This window comes from Penaeus monodon, chromosome 6 (genome assembly GCF_015228065.2).
Source record: "Penaeus monodon isolate SGIC_2016 chromosome 6, NSTDA_Pmon_1, whole genome shotgun sequence".
NCBI lineage: Eukaryota > Metazoa > Arthropoda > Malacostraca > Decapoda > Penaeidae > Penaeus > Penaeus monodon.
In genome coordinates this window covers 26,602,214-26,614,494 of record NC_051391.1, presented here as the reverse complement: position 1 = coordinate 26,614,494, position 12,281 = coordinate 26,602,214, and the positions used below count along the sequence as shown (strand labels likewise).

Below are 12,281 nucleotides of genomic sequence, written 5' to 3'. Positions count from 1 at the left end.
ACACACACACACACACACACACACACACACACACACACACACACACACACACACACACACACACACACACACACACACACACACACACACACACACTCACTCATCCACGCAGAACAAAAGACATTGAAACCTTTTCATTAATAGGGTTTCCTGCGTTCGTCGTTCATTTGAGATTTGCGAAGATCTGGCTTCACCTAGCCTCCATACATATGGCCCGGCCTGTGTCAGCTATTTATGGCGTCTCATTTTGTTCTCTGGCACTTTATGCTTACCGTGGTGGCGGGAATGCCAGCAGGCGCCATGATATAAGCATGCGGCATAATCTCTCAGAAATTGTGTGTGCTCACAATTCAGTATGTGATGTACCAACGTGGCGTTCGGCTTGCCACAGTGCATACAACTCCTGTCTTCATGACCAATTGTCTCTATGATCTGTCATGCGCAATGGTAAACTAGTCTGATTCTGTGAAGAATAACTTTGGTGCCTCTATTGATTGTTTCAAAGAGCGCCAGTGGCTCACAGCCTGTGGCGTCTGAGTACCGGCCGAGGGAGAGGATCTCGTTTTCTCTCTGTGAAGCTGCAGGAGGAAGGCACGAGCTGTGGTATTACACTTCTGCCATAAGATTTTTCGGCTCGGTTTTATGATCATGGGATTTGGGGCCAATGTCAGCTAGTCTGTCAGTAAGCTCATTCTCTGACGCCTATGTGGCTAGGGATCCAGTTTATAATTATTCGTCTACCCTGAGCAAGAATCCTCTATGCTAAGGTAAGGATAGTGGTCCGGAGGTAGATGCTGTCTTTGGGTGAACTTTGCTGTAGACAGTCAATGGCTGCCCTGGAGTCTGAATGTATGACCACGTGTCCTTCCCTCAGGTACACGTGGGCTAGGGCTCCCATGATCGCAAGTCCATGCCCTTGGCAAGTAGTTCCTTGAGCTGATAGCGTATCAACACCCTGGCTGAGTGAGACAGCCATGAGTTGTTTTCAAACAGCTCGTGGTCTTGTTCTAGGCGGTCCTGAGTATTTTTTGTCTCAGGTTTGTGTTCCTGGGAGTTTGGATGACCTTTGAAAGGAACTGAGCTGCCATTAGATCAATTCGTAATTCCAGGGGGAGAAGGCTTGCCTCCATGAGGAGGTTGAGGGCCTTCGTCCACCTTGGGGCACCCAGAATGATCCTGGCAGCTTCATTTTGAACTGTCTCCAATTTTTCTCTTAGTCTTGGCTTTGTGGCAATCAGGGAGACAGAAGCATAGTCCACAATGGGACGGACGGCATGTACATAGAATGATCTTATACTTTGCTAGCTCCTATGTGTCTTGCTTTTTGGAAAAATAGAATGATCTTATGGTCAACGAAGTACAGGACCTCCATTTTAAAGGATCCGGTCAATCATTACCCCAAGGTATTGGAAGAGCTGGACCCATTCTCCTGCATAGGAGATGACCTTGCACCCCACTGGAAGGTGTATTTTGGGGATGCAGGACATTAGGGTGTTGAGAAGGGCTGGACTAAGGACCCCCTCCCTGAGGTGTTCCATTTTCTAGTGGCATGTGCTGTGATAGGTGACCTTGGAATCTGACTTTGGCTGTTCTGTTCTTGAATAGTCACCTATCCAAGCGAAGAACTTTCCTCTGATTCCCTTCTGGATCAGGGTCTCCTGAATAGCAAGAGGACTTGCTAATTCAAAAGCCTTCTCTAGGTCTAGGAATACTACCACAGAAGTGACAGTGCTTAAGAGTGTGGCTATGCTGTGTGCTGTGCTCATGCCCCTTGTAAACCCATAGAGGTGTTCATGTGAGGGTCCATTTTCCATTGGAGTCGGTTTAGTACCATTCTCTCGGCCATCTTGCCCAGACATCTGAGGAGAGAGATGGGGTGGTACTTCCCTGGCTCCTTTGGTTTTGGGATGGGAATGATAGCCCTCTTGCAGCTCTGGGGTAGAGTGGAAGTTTCCAGGGACTTGATAAGTTGCAGGAATGCAAGCTCACCTGCCAGTCCTAGGTGGGAAATGATGGGGTACAAGATCCTATCAGAACCCTGGGCTGTGCAAGAATTGTTTTTGTAGGTTTATCTTAGTTTCCTCAGAGAGAAAATAACATCTGAGTTATCGGGTTCGGCTGCCCTTTCTCTGATATGAACAAGTCTGCCTGGTTGTAGGTGTTGTTGATTTGCCCTCAGTTCAGCTGGTAGACCGTTGCTGCTTGTTCTTGCAGAGAACTCCTGCACCAGTCTGTTTGCTTCTGATTGAGGGTCATGGTGTGTGCACCTCAGGGCTGAGCAGCTAGTAGCTCGCCTGACCCATTGCCATAGCTCTGTAAGGGTGGTTCGGTAGTCAAAGGACTCACACCATTCCAGCCACTTTTCCTGCCTGACTCTTATGGCAGTTTCCTTGGCATCCCTGACTGCTTCCCTTAGGGGGGATAGGTTGTCAGGGGTTCCTTCCCTTCCGAAATGTTTTCTACACATGTCCACTCTATGGCTGACTTCCTTAATCTCATCATTAAAGTACCAGGTGTCTATAACTCCTAGCTAAGTTTTAGGTATAGTCTGTGTGGCTGCTTGATTTATGGCACTGATAAGTCTGGCTTCGAGCACATCCACGTTTTCACTCTGTGGGGGTCATTGCTTCTAAGACATTTGGTCAAGGTATTCTGAAAGGGTTGCCAGTTGGCTTTGTCTGTTTTCCATCTTGGATTTGATTGTGGCATTTGGGCATGGCCAGCATCCATGAAGGTAGTATATAATGGTCTCTAATTTGAATTATACTAGAATACCACTATATTATCTGGCAGGTCCAGATGAAAACTCAGTATCTGTTTCTCAGCTTTATTGAGGGAACAGACACGTAGATTAAAAGGGATCTTGATGCAGTAGACGTGGCACAGGCGGCGTCAGCTCCTACGGGTTAGGGGGAAGATGTTCGCGGTTCAAGGAAAGGACTCGGACTGACTCCTTCAGGTATTTCTGGGTCGCTTCCACCCTAGGGCGTGGGGACACAGCTGTTACCCTCGGCTACCCCTTCCAAGCGTTTGTTGTTATCGCCAAAGGTGAGGTCATGACCCAGTCGGTCATCAGCTGCCCCAGCCGTCTTCTTGATTAATGGATGTCACACCAGCTCTGGCAGATTCCACTATTAATAGATGTCGCCCGCTTGCTGCACGGGCGAGGCACGTCTATTTCCTGCCTTCGTCTGCCCTGGCGGTTCACGCCGCGGTTCATTCCGCCCCAAACTGTTATATTTGGGATTATTACCCTTGCTTTTCCCTGTTCTAACCACATTTGCAACCACCTGCACATTTCCACCCTTGTCTGACATCTCATTCGCAAGGACTTCAGGAAGCTTATCACATGAAGCACTGTCGACTTTATCCCAAACTCGTATGCGCACAGGTGGAGATATAGAAGACACTAACCACGCTTTAGCACAATGTTCAAGAACTGCCGCGTGCGATGTGCTCTGAGTAACACATAGCTTCAGACACACCGACGCGTCTGATCCCGGGATAGACTGCGCCCACTGCATAAGCTTTATGTGAAATTTATTTTGGTAAGATGAAAGATCATATTTGGAAAAGGAAGTGGATTTTGATTCTAGTAATTCTACGAGTCGTAGATGGTGATTCTCCATCTGCCTCGAAAATGTTGAAGTGAAAATACTCTTCAACATTCCATACAACTTCTGATCCTCCGGTAAATGATTAAAAGAATCTAGCGCTTCAGCCACTCTCGGGATTTCGTGATTGAGTCGCATTCTGGCCGCCACGAGGCACGATGTAGCAAAATGCTCGGACTCCCATCTAACCCCTGAATGGATTGGTCAACAGAGACGTTTGAGCCTGAGAATTTTGACGCTACATTGTACATCGTGGGAACCATGCCGGGACCCATGCTTGCTGCAGCCGTAACAAGAGTGAGGTCAGAGGAGGGGGATGGATTTGGAGAGAGAATGGCTTCTGTTTGTGTGGCGAGAGAAGGAGGGGAGACTAATTCAGAAGTAGATGGTGAAGGAGAAGATGAGTGAGAAGAAGTAAGAGAAGAGTCAGAGTCCTTAGGGGAGAAACCTAGCGAAGTCTGCAGAACCCTTACGACAATCGACTTTTTCGCACGAGTATTTTCCGATGGAGGAGAGCTCATCAGAAAATGTAGAAAAACAGAAATGAATCTAACAGCACTTCAAAATTACTCAGCTTTGAAATATCGTGACTGTGTTATCCGATGAAAAGGAAAAATACTCTCAGTAATTCCCCGTATATGCGCAAAACACGACCTTCCCTATTCCCTACGGACCTAAGCGCTCGTACATTTAAGAAAATGATTGGCTCGTAGCACACAAATGGGGGACATGGAAAAAAAGGAAAATGACCCTTGTGTACTTACTTAGTCCTGTAGGCTGCTGACGACAATTTCGAGCGGAGGCAGGAACGTGAGTTCTACCACCCTGAACACCAGCTCTAATGGTCTCTAATTTGAATTATACTAGAATACCACTATATTATCTGGCAGGTCCAGAGGAAAACTCAGTATCTGTTTCTCAGCTTTATTGGGGGAACAGACACGCAGATTAAAAGGGATCTTGATGCGGTAGACGTGCCACAGGCGGCGTCAGCTCCTACGGGTTAGGGGGAAGATGTTCGCGGTTCAAGGGAAGGACTCGGACTGACTCCTTCGGGTATTTCTGGGTCGCTTCCACCCTAGGGCGTGGGGACACAGCTGTTACCCTCGGCTACCCCCTCCAAGCGTTTGTTGTTATCGCCGAAGGTGAGGTCATGACCCAGGCGGTCATCAGCTGCCCCAGCCGTCTTCTTGATTAATGGATGTTACACCGGCTCAGGCAGATGCCATAATGGTCACTTGTGACAGTCTCATCGACACACCATCTAATTCTCTCCACCAGAGCCACAGTGGCCAAGGAGAGGTCTAGGACCCTTCCTTTGACATGCGTTGGCTCCTGGCTGTTGAGAAGAGCAATCTTGGGGAAAGTCTCAAGCACGTTGGCTATGTGATGGCCTGCCAAATCCGGTGCCCTGCAGGGAACCAGGATAGTCTCCCCCTATGATCACTAGGTCTTGTGCTACAGTAGCACAGACCTGGTTGATGTCTAGGCTCCTACAGCCTGGCTTGCTGTACACATTGTACAGTTTGAGGGGGTCCCCAGCCAGGTGAATCTCAATGGCAAGAGATTCAACATCCTCTCCACAATGTGTTGCATCGGGGTATTGCGGAGCAAGGGAATGTTGCTCTGACCAGGGTGATCAAGCCTCTTTTGCTAGCTGTGCTGGGCAGCATGAAGACATGATATCCTGAAAAGCAAACAGTCCCCTCTATTAATGTTTCAGTGGCAAGAGATTCAACATCCTTTCCACAATGTGTTGCAGTGGGGTATTGCGGAGCAAGGGAATGTTGCTCTGACCAGGGTGATCAAGCCTCTTTTGCTAGCTGGCTGGGCAGCATAAACAGATATCCTGAAAAGCAAACAGTCCCCCTATTAATTTTTTCCCGGAGCATCAGTGTCATTTTTCCCTTGATTGCAAAATTTGCATGGAGGTGGCTTCTTTATTAAAAGGGGGGGTTCCACTGTAATATGCTTGATTGTGTGTCATGATGTTTTTGGTATATTTTATCAAGACGTTTTTGTATTCTGTTTCAATCAGTTGTGTTGGGTCGAAAACTCCATTGTGAAGCCCTTTTGCTGGTTAGAAATCTTCATCTATTTTTTGGGTTGTTTGTCGGCAAACCCATGGTCCCCCGGGGAGGGGGAAAACCCTTTTTGGTGCTCTACTTTTTTGAGTTTGGTTTTCTCACTTCGGGCTTTGTCTTGTATCTTTTCTTTTTACGACTTTACCTGAGTGGTCAGTTTTGTTCTGGCACTGGCTAACAGATTCAACCTTTTTCTGGTCTGCCTGTGGGGGCGTGGCCGGGGTTTGGGTGGGGGGGGGATCTCATCCGGGGTGAGGGAGGGGCTGTTTTGGCTCTGTTCACTTCCCCCCTTTTCAGGACGCGCCAGTCTGGGTCTTGCAGTCAGGGCGACCGTGACTCTTTCCCGCCTCCTCCTCCTGCCCAAAGCTTTGCTCTGCATAAACAGGGTGATATCTTCCTCGTCAAGAGGGATTGTCGTCTCTTGGGGAGGCTTTTTGCAGTGTTTTTTTTAATCTTTTTTCCCTGGGGTTTTTTTTTCTGCTTTTTTAAAAATTTTGTCGAAAACTCCTTTTTATTGGGATACCCGTGTCGCTGGGGAGGGGCTTCCTTTCTCTTAGGAGGTCGGGAATCTTTTCTTTTTTGTTCTGCCCCCCCAACATGGGTGCGGGGGTGCAAAACAAAGTCGGGTTGTTTTTACAACCTTTTTTTCCCTGGGGGCCCGCCTCTTCCTGGCAGAGAAACCCGGCTCCAGCGTGATCCCCTTTGGGCACAAGGGGGACTTTGGGTTTTGTCCCCCTTTTACCCTTTCCCCTTGTGTGCTTTAGGCACACCTCGGTTGTGTGCCTTGCACAAAACCCTTTTTAGGCAGGCCTTGCAGCTCCTGGTGAGGACCGTATTTGGCACTTAAGCACCAAAGGGGCTCGGCACTATTTTTCTTGGCTAAGGACCCCATTACCCAATAAAGTTATGATTGGCTCCTTTAAAGGCACCAAGACTTCCCCTGGTTGGGCTTTTCCCCTTTCGCATTCGGGAGCGTAAAACGACCTGGGGGGTGTGATGCGATCAGATCCACATCTACAAAAGCGAGAACCAAGTAGCCCCCAATCTTGACTCTCCTATCGCGGGTTGAGGGCGAAAACATTTTTCCCCCCAATCTTAAAGCCCCTTGGTTGGAAATTCAGGGTAGCTTGGTCTTTGGGCATAATAATCAGCCCTGGGCCTGGCAACCCGGGTTGCAAACCATTTTTTTCTGCATCCCAATGCTTTTACCAAAGGGGAGGCATTGTCGAGCCCTTTAGGTTTAGAGGGAAACCCTTAAAATTTTGGAAAAGCCCATAGGGCCAGACTCTCCCTAGAGCCTGTTTCCGGGTTATATTTCGGGCCGCCCTTTCGGCTTAAATTGTGGGCTCGGTCGTGGGGCAGACTGTTCGGGTGTTCAGCTTGTCCCCCCTCTCGCTCAGGGAGGACGTCTGAGGGGTTTTCTCAAACTCTCCCTGTTTTCCTCCCGGCCTTTAGGTGCCCGAAGGTCCATCGCTGAATCTCATGGGCGAAATTTTTTGCTGATGTCGTTCCATTGGGGGGAACCCCTATCGTCTATACCCTTTTCCCTTTTGGGTCCCGTCGACTGATGGTGGCCTTTTATTTTATATATATATATATATATATATATTATATATATATATATATATATATATATTGTTTTGGGGTTTTTTTTGTTTTGGGTGTTGTGGTGGTGGGTGTGTTGTTGGTGTGGGCGGGTTTTTATTATTATATAATTATAATAAAAAATTTTGTGTGTGTGTTGTGTGTGTGTGTGGGGTGTGTGTGTGTGGGGGGGTGTGTTTTGTGTGGGTGTGGGGTGTGTGTGTTTGTGTGTGTGTTTTTGGTGGTGGTGGTGGGTGTGGGTTTTTTTAGGGTGTTCTTTCTGTTGTTTTTTTTTTAAAACGGGAGAAGAGCTATGCTCAGAAGATCCCGTCTGCTATATTTGAATTATCATATAACTTTTTAAATTAATGCACACTTTTGGTACACAACGTTAACTGGAAGATTGTTCCATGTTTCAATAGTTTTGTTTGGGAAACAAATTCTTGACAGCTGTCTCGTGTGTGTGTGTGTGTGTGTGTGTGTGTGTGTGTGTGTGTGTGTGTGTGTGTGTGTGTGTGTGTGTGTGTGTGTGTGTGTGTGTGTGTGTGTGTGTGTGTGTGAGTGTGTGTGTGTGTGTGTGTGTGTGTGTGTGTGTGTGTGTGTGTGTGTGTGTGTGTGTGTGTGTGTGTGTGTGTGTGTGCATATATATATATATATATATATATATATATATATATATTATATATATATATATATATATATATATATATATACACATTTACCATAAACGGAAATAGTATAGTTACAGGCTGTGTAAATACTAGAGAAAGCGACCCAACACGTATTTTTTTCGTTGCAGGGTACAATAATATGAAAGTAAAAAAGTGAAATGGGTATGTGTCTTAATCTATCAGTATTATATAATATTATTCATATGTAGATAAAATTCATAATCATTAGTTATTTTGAAATGTTTAAAGACTACAGTTGAAGCATATAAACAATTAACTTTTAAATCACCACGAAAGAGTACAACAATTATTTTTTCGTACGATATTGTCCTCCCGGTCGGAGGCTGAGCATTTTCAGACCAGACGTCAGAAGTCAGCTGTTCGCTGTGAAAAATGTGGGCTGATACGTTATTTATCGTATTCATTTCCATCTGTACAGCGCTATTTGGCGAGGGTAAGTATAGTGTAGAGTGTAGAGAATCATTTCATCACCAGAGACCCGGGCGGATGTCGCAGCTGGTATTATTCTTTATAGGAAAGGGCTGGTCTGTCGTCTGCAGGGAAGCCTAACAGAGAACATCTATCTGTATGAGGTACATTTCAGCTCTTGAATAATCACATTATTTAAGCTTCCTAAGTGACCCGTAGATGCTTTCTCATTGTGTTGTATACATTTATTATTTATCAATAAACCACCAGCGACAATGTTGGCCCGAATAGCAGAGGAGGATATTAGACAGTTTATAGACCCCAGCAGATGGCAGAACCTCCAGTAGGGAAATATGGTGATTATGCCATGATCCACTCATTTGATCATAAAAAAAAACGGTTGTAGATATGGTTGATGTGTTTTACATGTTATGTAGTATAAAGTTTTGATTTGTCTCATGTATAATTGAAATGGGGCATCCCCCCTTTTGGGACTTTTTGGGGATCACCTCCCAAAAAGTAAAAGAAAATTCTTATTTTGGACGTTGTGCTGGGACATCCCAAAAAATCTACACATTTTTTGGACATTGCACCGAAACATCCCATTGGTCGAATTTATCCCTGAACTACCTAAAAAATATTCTTCACTTTGTTCAACTCTATGGGAAGATTGTATCATGCTCTGATTTTTATTTATTTATTTATTTTTTTATTGTCTACAGTGGTGAACTATATTAAATTTTTTGTTGGCTATGCATATATTTTGAAATTCAAAAATTGGGGCATGGCACAAATTGCACACTCTGACCCACTTGCAGAAGGAATAAGGTATGGAGGCACTGGAAGTTTATGAACCTGGGACAGCCTGCTTATGAAACAAAGACCGTGACCTTGAGGTTTGGACACATTCCAAAGTTAGCTATTTCTAATATTTCTTTGCTAAATTTAATATACATATATATATAAAAGAAAATTAGTGTACTTTGAAATGAGATTGTCTGAAATATTTAATAAATGTATTAAATCATAAAGGCAACTAATCTAAACCAGAAATTACAAATAATGTTTTATAATTTTTTATTTTTTTATTTTTGGAAAATCTGATTGTGAAGAAATGGAGAACTGTGTTCTGTGATGGTAATATCAGTACAAAATTGTTATATGATTATGATTGTAGCTTGAATATGAGAATTATGGAAGCTTATGTGTAAAATTATTTTACAGCGAGAATTTCCAGGGCCTTAGAATTTTTCTGATGCTCCAAAAGGGGTGGGGGAGGGTGGGGGGGCTGGTCACTGGGTGTTTTAATTTTTGAGAAGGTTGATATGTATGTAAAAACATGCACATAGTTAACGTTTTAATCATCCTCATTTAATAGGAGTAAACCCATTTTTTACATAAAGAAAAAATATTTGCCCTAGATACAATAATTTTCTTTGTTGATATTTGTAAAAAATGACCGTTGGGCATGGAAAACCATTACAACATTCAAAATTCCATATACTTTTATTTTACTTTTATTTTGGGTACTATCATCTTCAACATTACATAATCAATATTTCACTTATTTTTCCGCAGTTCAAATCTACAACCATGGGGTGGCCTTGTACTGAAGTGCTCATTACAGTGGCAATGACAAATTTCAAATGAAAACAAATTTGCCAATGGTGGACGGTACCAACCACTAGAGCTATTCCAAATCGAAATATTATTATCATTAGTTATACTTTCATTTTTTAACATTAGTGCTTCGTACTCGTTACACACAGACACCTACATAAACTATAGCAGATTACCAGAGTACATGGTGATGCCACACCTGGTGCTTTGGAAAGGCCATTAATTATTTGTATATTCCAAAGTCAAACATTGTTATAATCAGTCAACTGGGCCTTGCTGGACAATATTTATTTCATCAGATTTACATGTGATGAGAATGAATCTGATGATCATTTTTGTCACAAGCATAGCCAACAGAATGGCTTAAAATTGGCTAATGAATCTCAACGGACATTTCCACCATCTTTGAAAGGCTACGGACTGACATGCCAATTTTAGAAAAACTACGGGAATCAAACCCATCGTTTGGAAAATCTACGGATTTCACATAATATTCACTTCCGAAGAATAGTGTAAATAATGATTAAAACACTGTAAAGAAGTATGATAAAAATAAATGTGCATGATATACATGAATTAGTAAAAGCATGTGTTGATAATTCTAAAAAAATTGTTTACGCAAGCATGGAACATGTTTGCTGGCCTTTGCAATAGCATTGCTAGTATATCATATTGAGCCATTCTGGTTCATTACACAGATTGATGACTTTGCAATTGTAGCTATGCTCAGATGTCAAAAAAACATTTTGGTGTGCATAGCTCCTGCAACATAACATATGATTAGTTCATAGTTATTTATTAATTAATCTTTTTATTTTCCATTTGCAACAAAAATGCATAGAATTTTTTTTGAGTATTGACCTACAGAATTATTTGGAATGGATTATGGTTATATTCTGTAGAAAAGACTTACATATTTACATTTAGCCAAAAAAAATTTATGGAGTTGAATGTCATTTCTTTTAATCATTACATTGTGATTATTATCCAGGAAATAGATATTTATAAAGACATTCGCAGTGAAAGTCTATTACAGCAGCCTCTGCACCTGATGGGCTCTGTCAAAGGCCAACAAACCACAACATGCTGGTATAGTGTGTGTGCGTGCGTGCGTGCGTGCGTGCGTGCGTGCGTGTGTGTGTGTGTGTGTGTGTGTGTGTGTGTGTGTGTGTGTGTGCGTGCGTGCGTGCGTGCGTGCGTGTGTGTGTGTGTGTGTGCGTGATACAAATAAGTGTAGGGGGAGCTGGTTCTGGGGAAATAATATGGCCGATAGATTCTCTTCGCAATTTGTTGTCAAATAAGGAACCTATCTAAGCTTTATCCTTTTATAAGTTGAGGTTTGTCAAACTTTGCTGTGTGAAGCCTTGTTGCCTTGTTGTGCCCCAAACGCTGTATATATATATATATATATATATATATATATATATATATATATATATATATATATATGTATTTCTTTTTTTTTATTTTTTTTTTTTTTTTTTTTTTTTTCTTTTCTTTTTCTTTTTCTTTTTTATTTATTTATTTATTTATTTATTTTTTTTCAGGGCTTACTTGGCTGTTGGTCTACAGAACAGAAAAATACCAAAAACTAAAAGCAGAGGTTGAACGGCAGTGCAAGCGTTGTAAGTATTATGTACTTGTTATTGAGTAGAACTTGATAGAATCTTATAAATAAACATCATGATGATTTAAGAAGCAAAATTAGCATTTTTTTTCTTTTTCATACAGTAGAGAAAAAGAAAGATGCACATGGAGACAGCATGGATCGTCAGCAGAAGAGAAAAATTGAACGAGAGGAAGAACGGTTGAAGAACAGCAACAGAGATCTCTCTTTAGTGAAGATGAAAAGCATGTTTGCCATTGGGTTTGCCTTCACAGCTCTGCTTTCTATGTTTAACTCAATGTAAGTGGAATTATTAGGCCTTTTTTCTTGATTCATGGTCACACTACTACAAGTTCCCTGTGATTGAAGTCTAATTCTTGAACAGACTAGGTAGGCCAATGTCTTTTAGTCTTAGATTTTTTTTTCTTGCTTGCTTGCTTGCTTGCATACTCTTCCTACTAATCCCTTTTCATGATGTATTCATAGTTTTATAGGAGGAGGGACAGGAGAAGGGAGGCTTTTAGGGGAGAGGAGGGGAGGGGGATAAGGCCAGAAGTGAAGAAGATTGGTTGTGGTGGGTACTTCTTGGAAGAGGTGTGTCTTCTTTGTTCATTGTCTCATCTTTCTCTTTCCCTGTTCTTTGTATTCCCCTGGCTGCATTTGTCTTCCTATT

General features: G+C 42.9%; 1 protein-coding gene across 2 annotated transcripts; it reads left to right on the top strand.

Annotated features, from left to right (window-relative positions):
* Positions 1-362: 362 nt before the first annotated feature.
* LOC119574358 (calcium load-activated calcium channel-like) lies at positions 363-11,908 on the top strand (the record flags this gene model as incomplete). 2 transcript variants are annotated; one of them, XM_037921565.1, is given in 3 exon segments in its annotated part: positions 363-447; positions 11,550-11,627; positions 11,734-11,908. In XM_037921565.1, coding segments are annotated over 3 exon segments (263 nt in total), but the record flags the coding sequence as incomplete, so codon positions are not given.
* Positions 11,909-12,281: the final 373 nt, after the last annotated feature.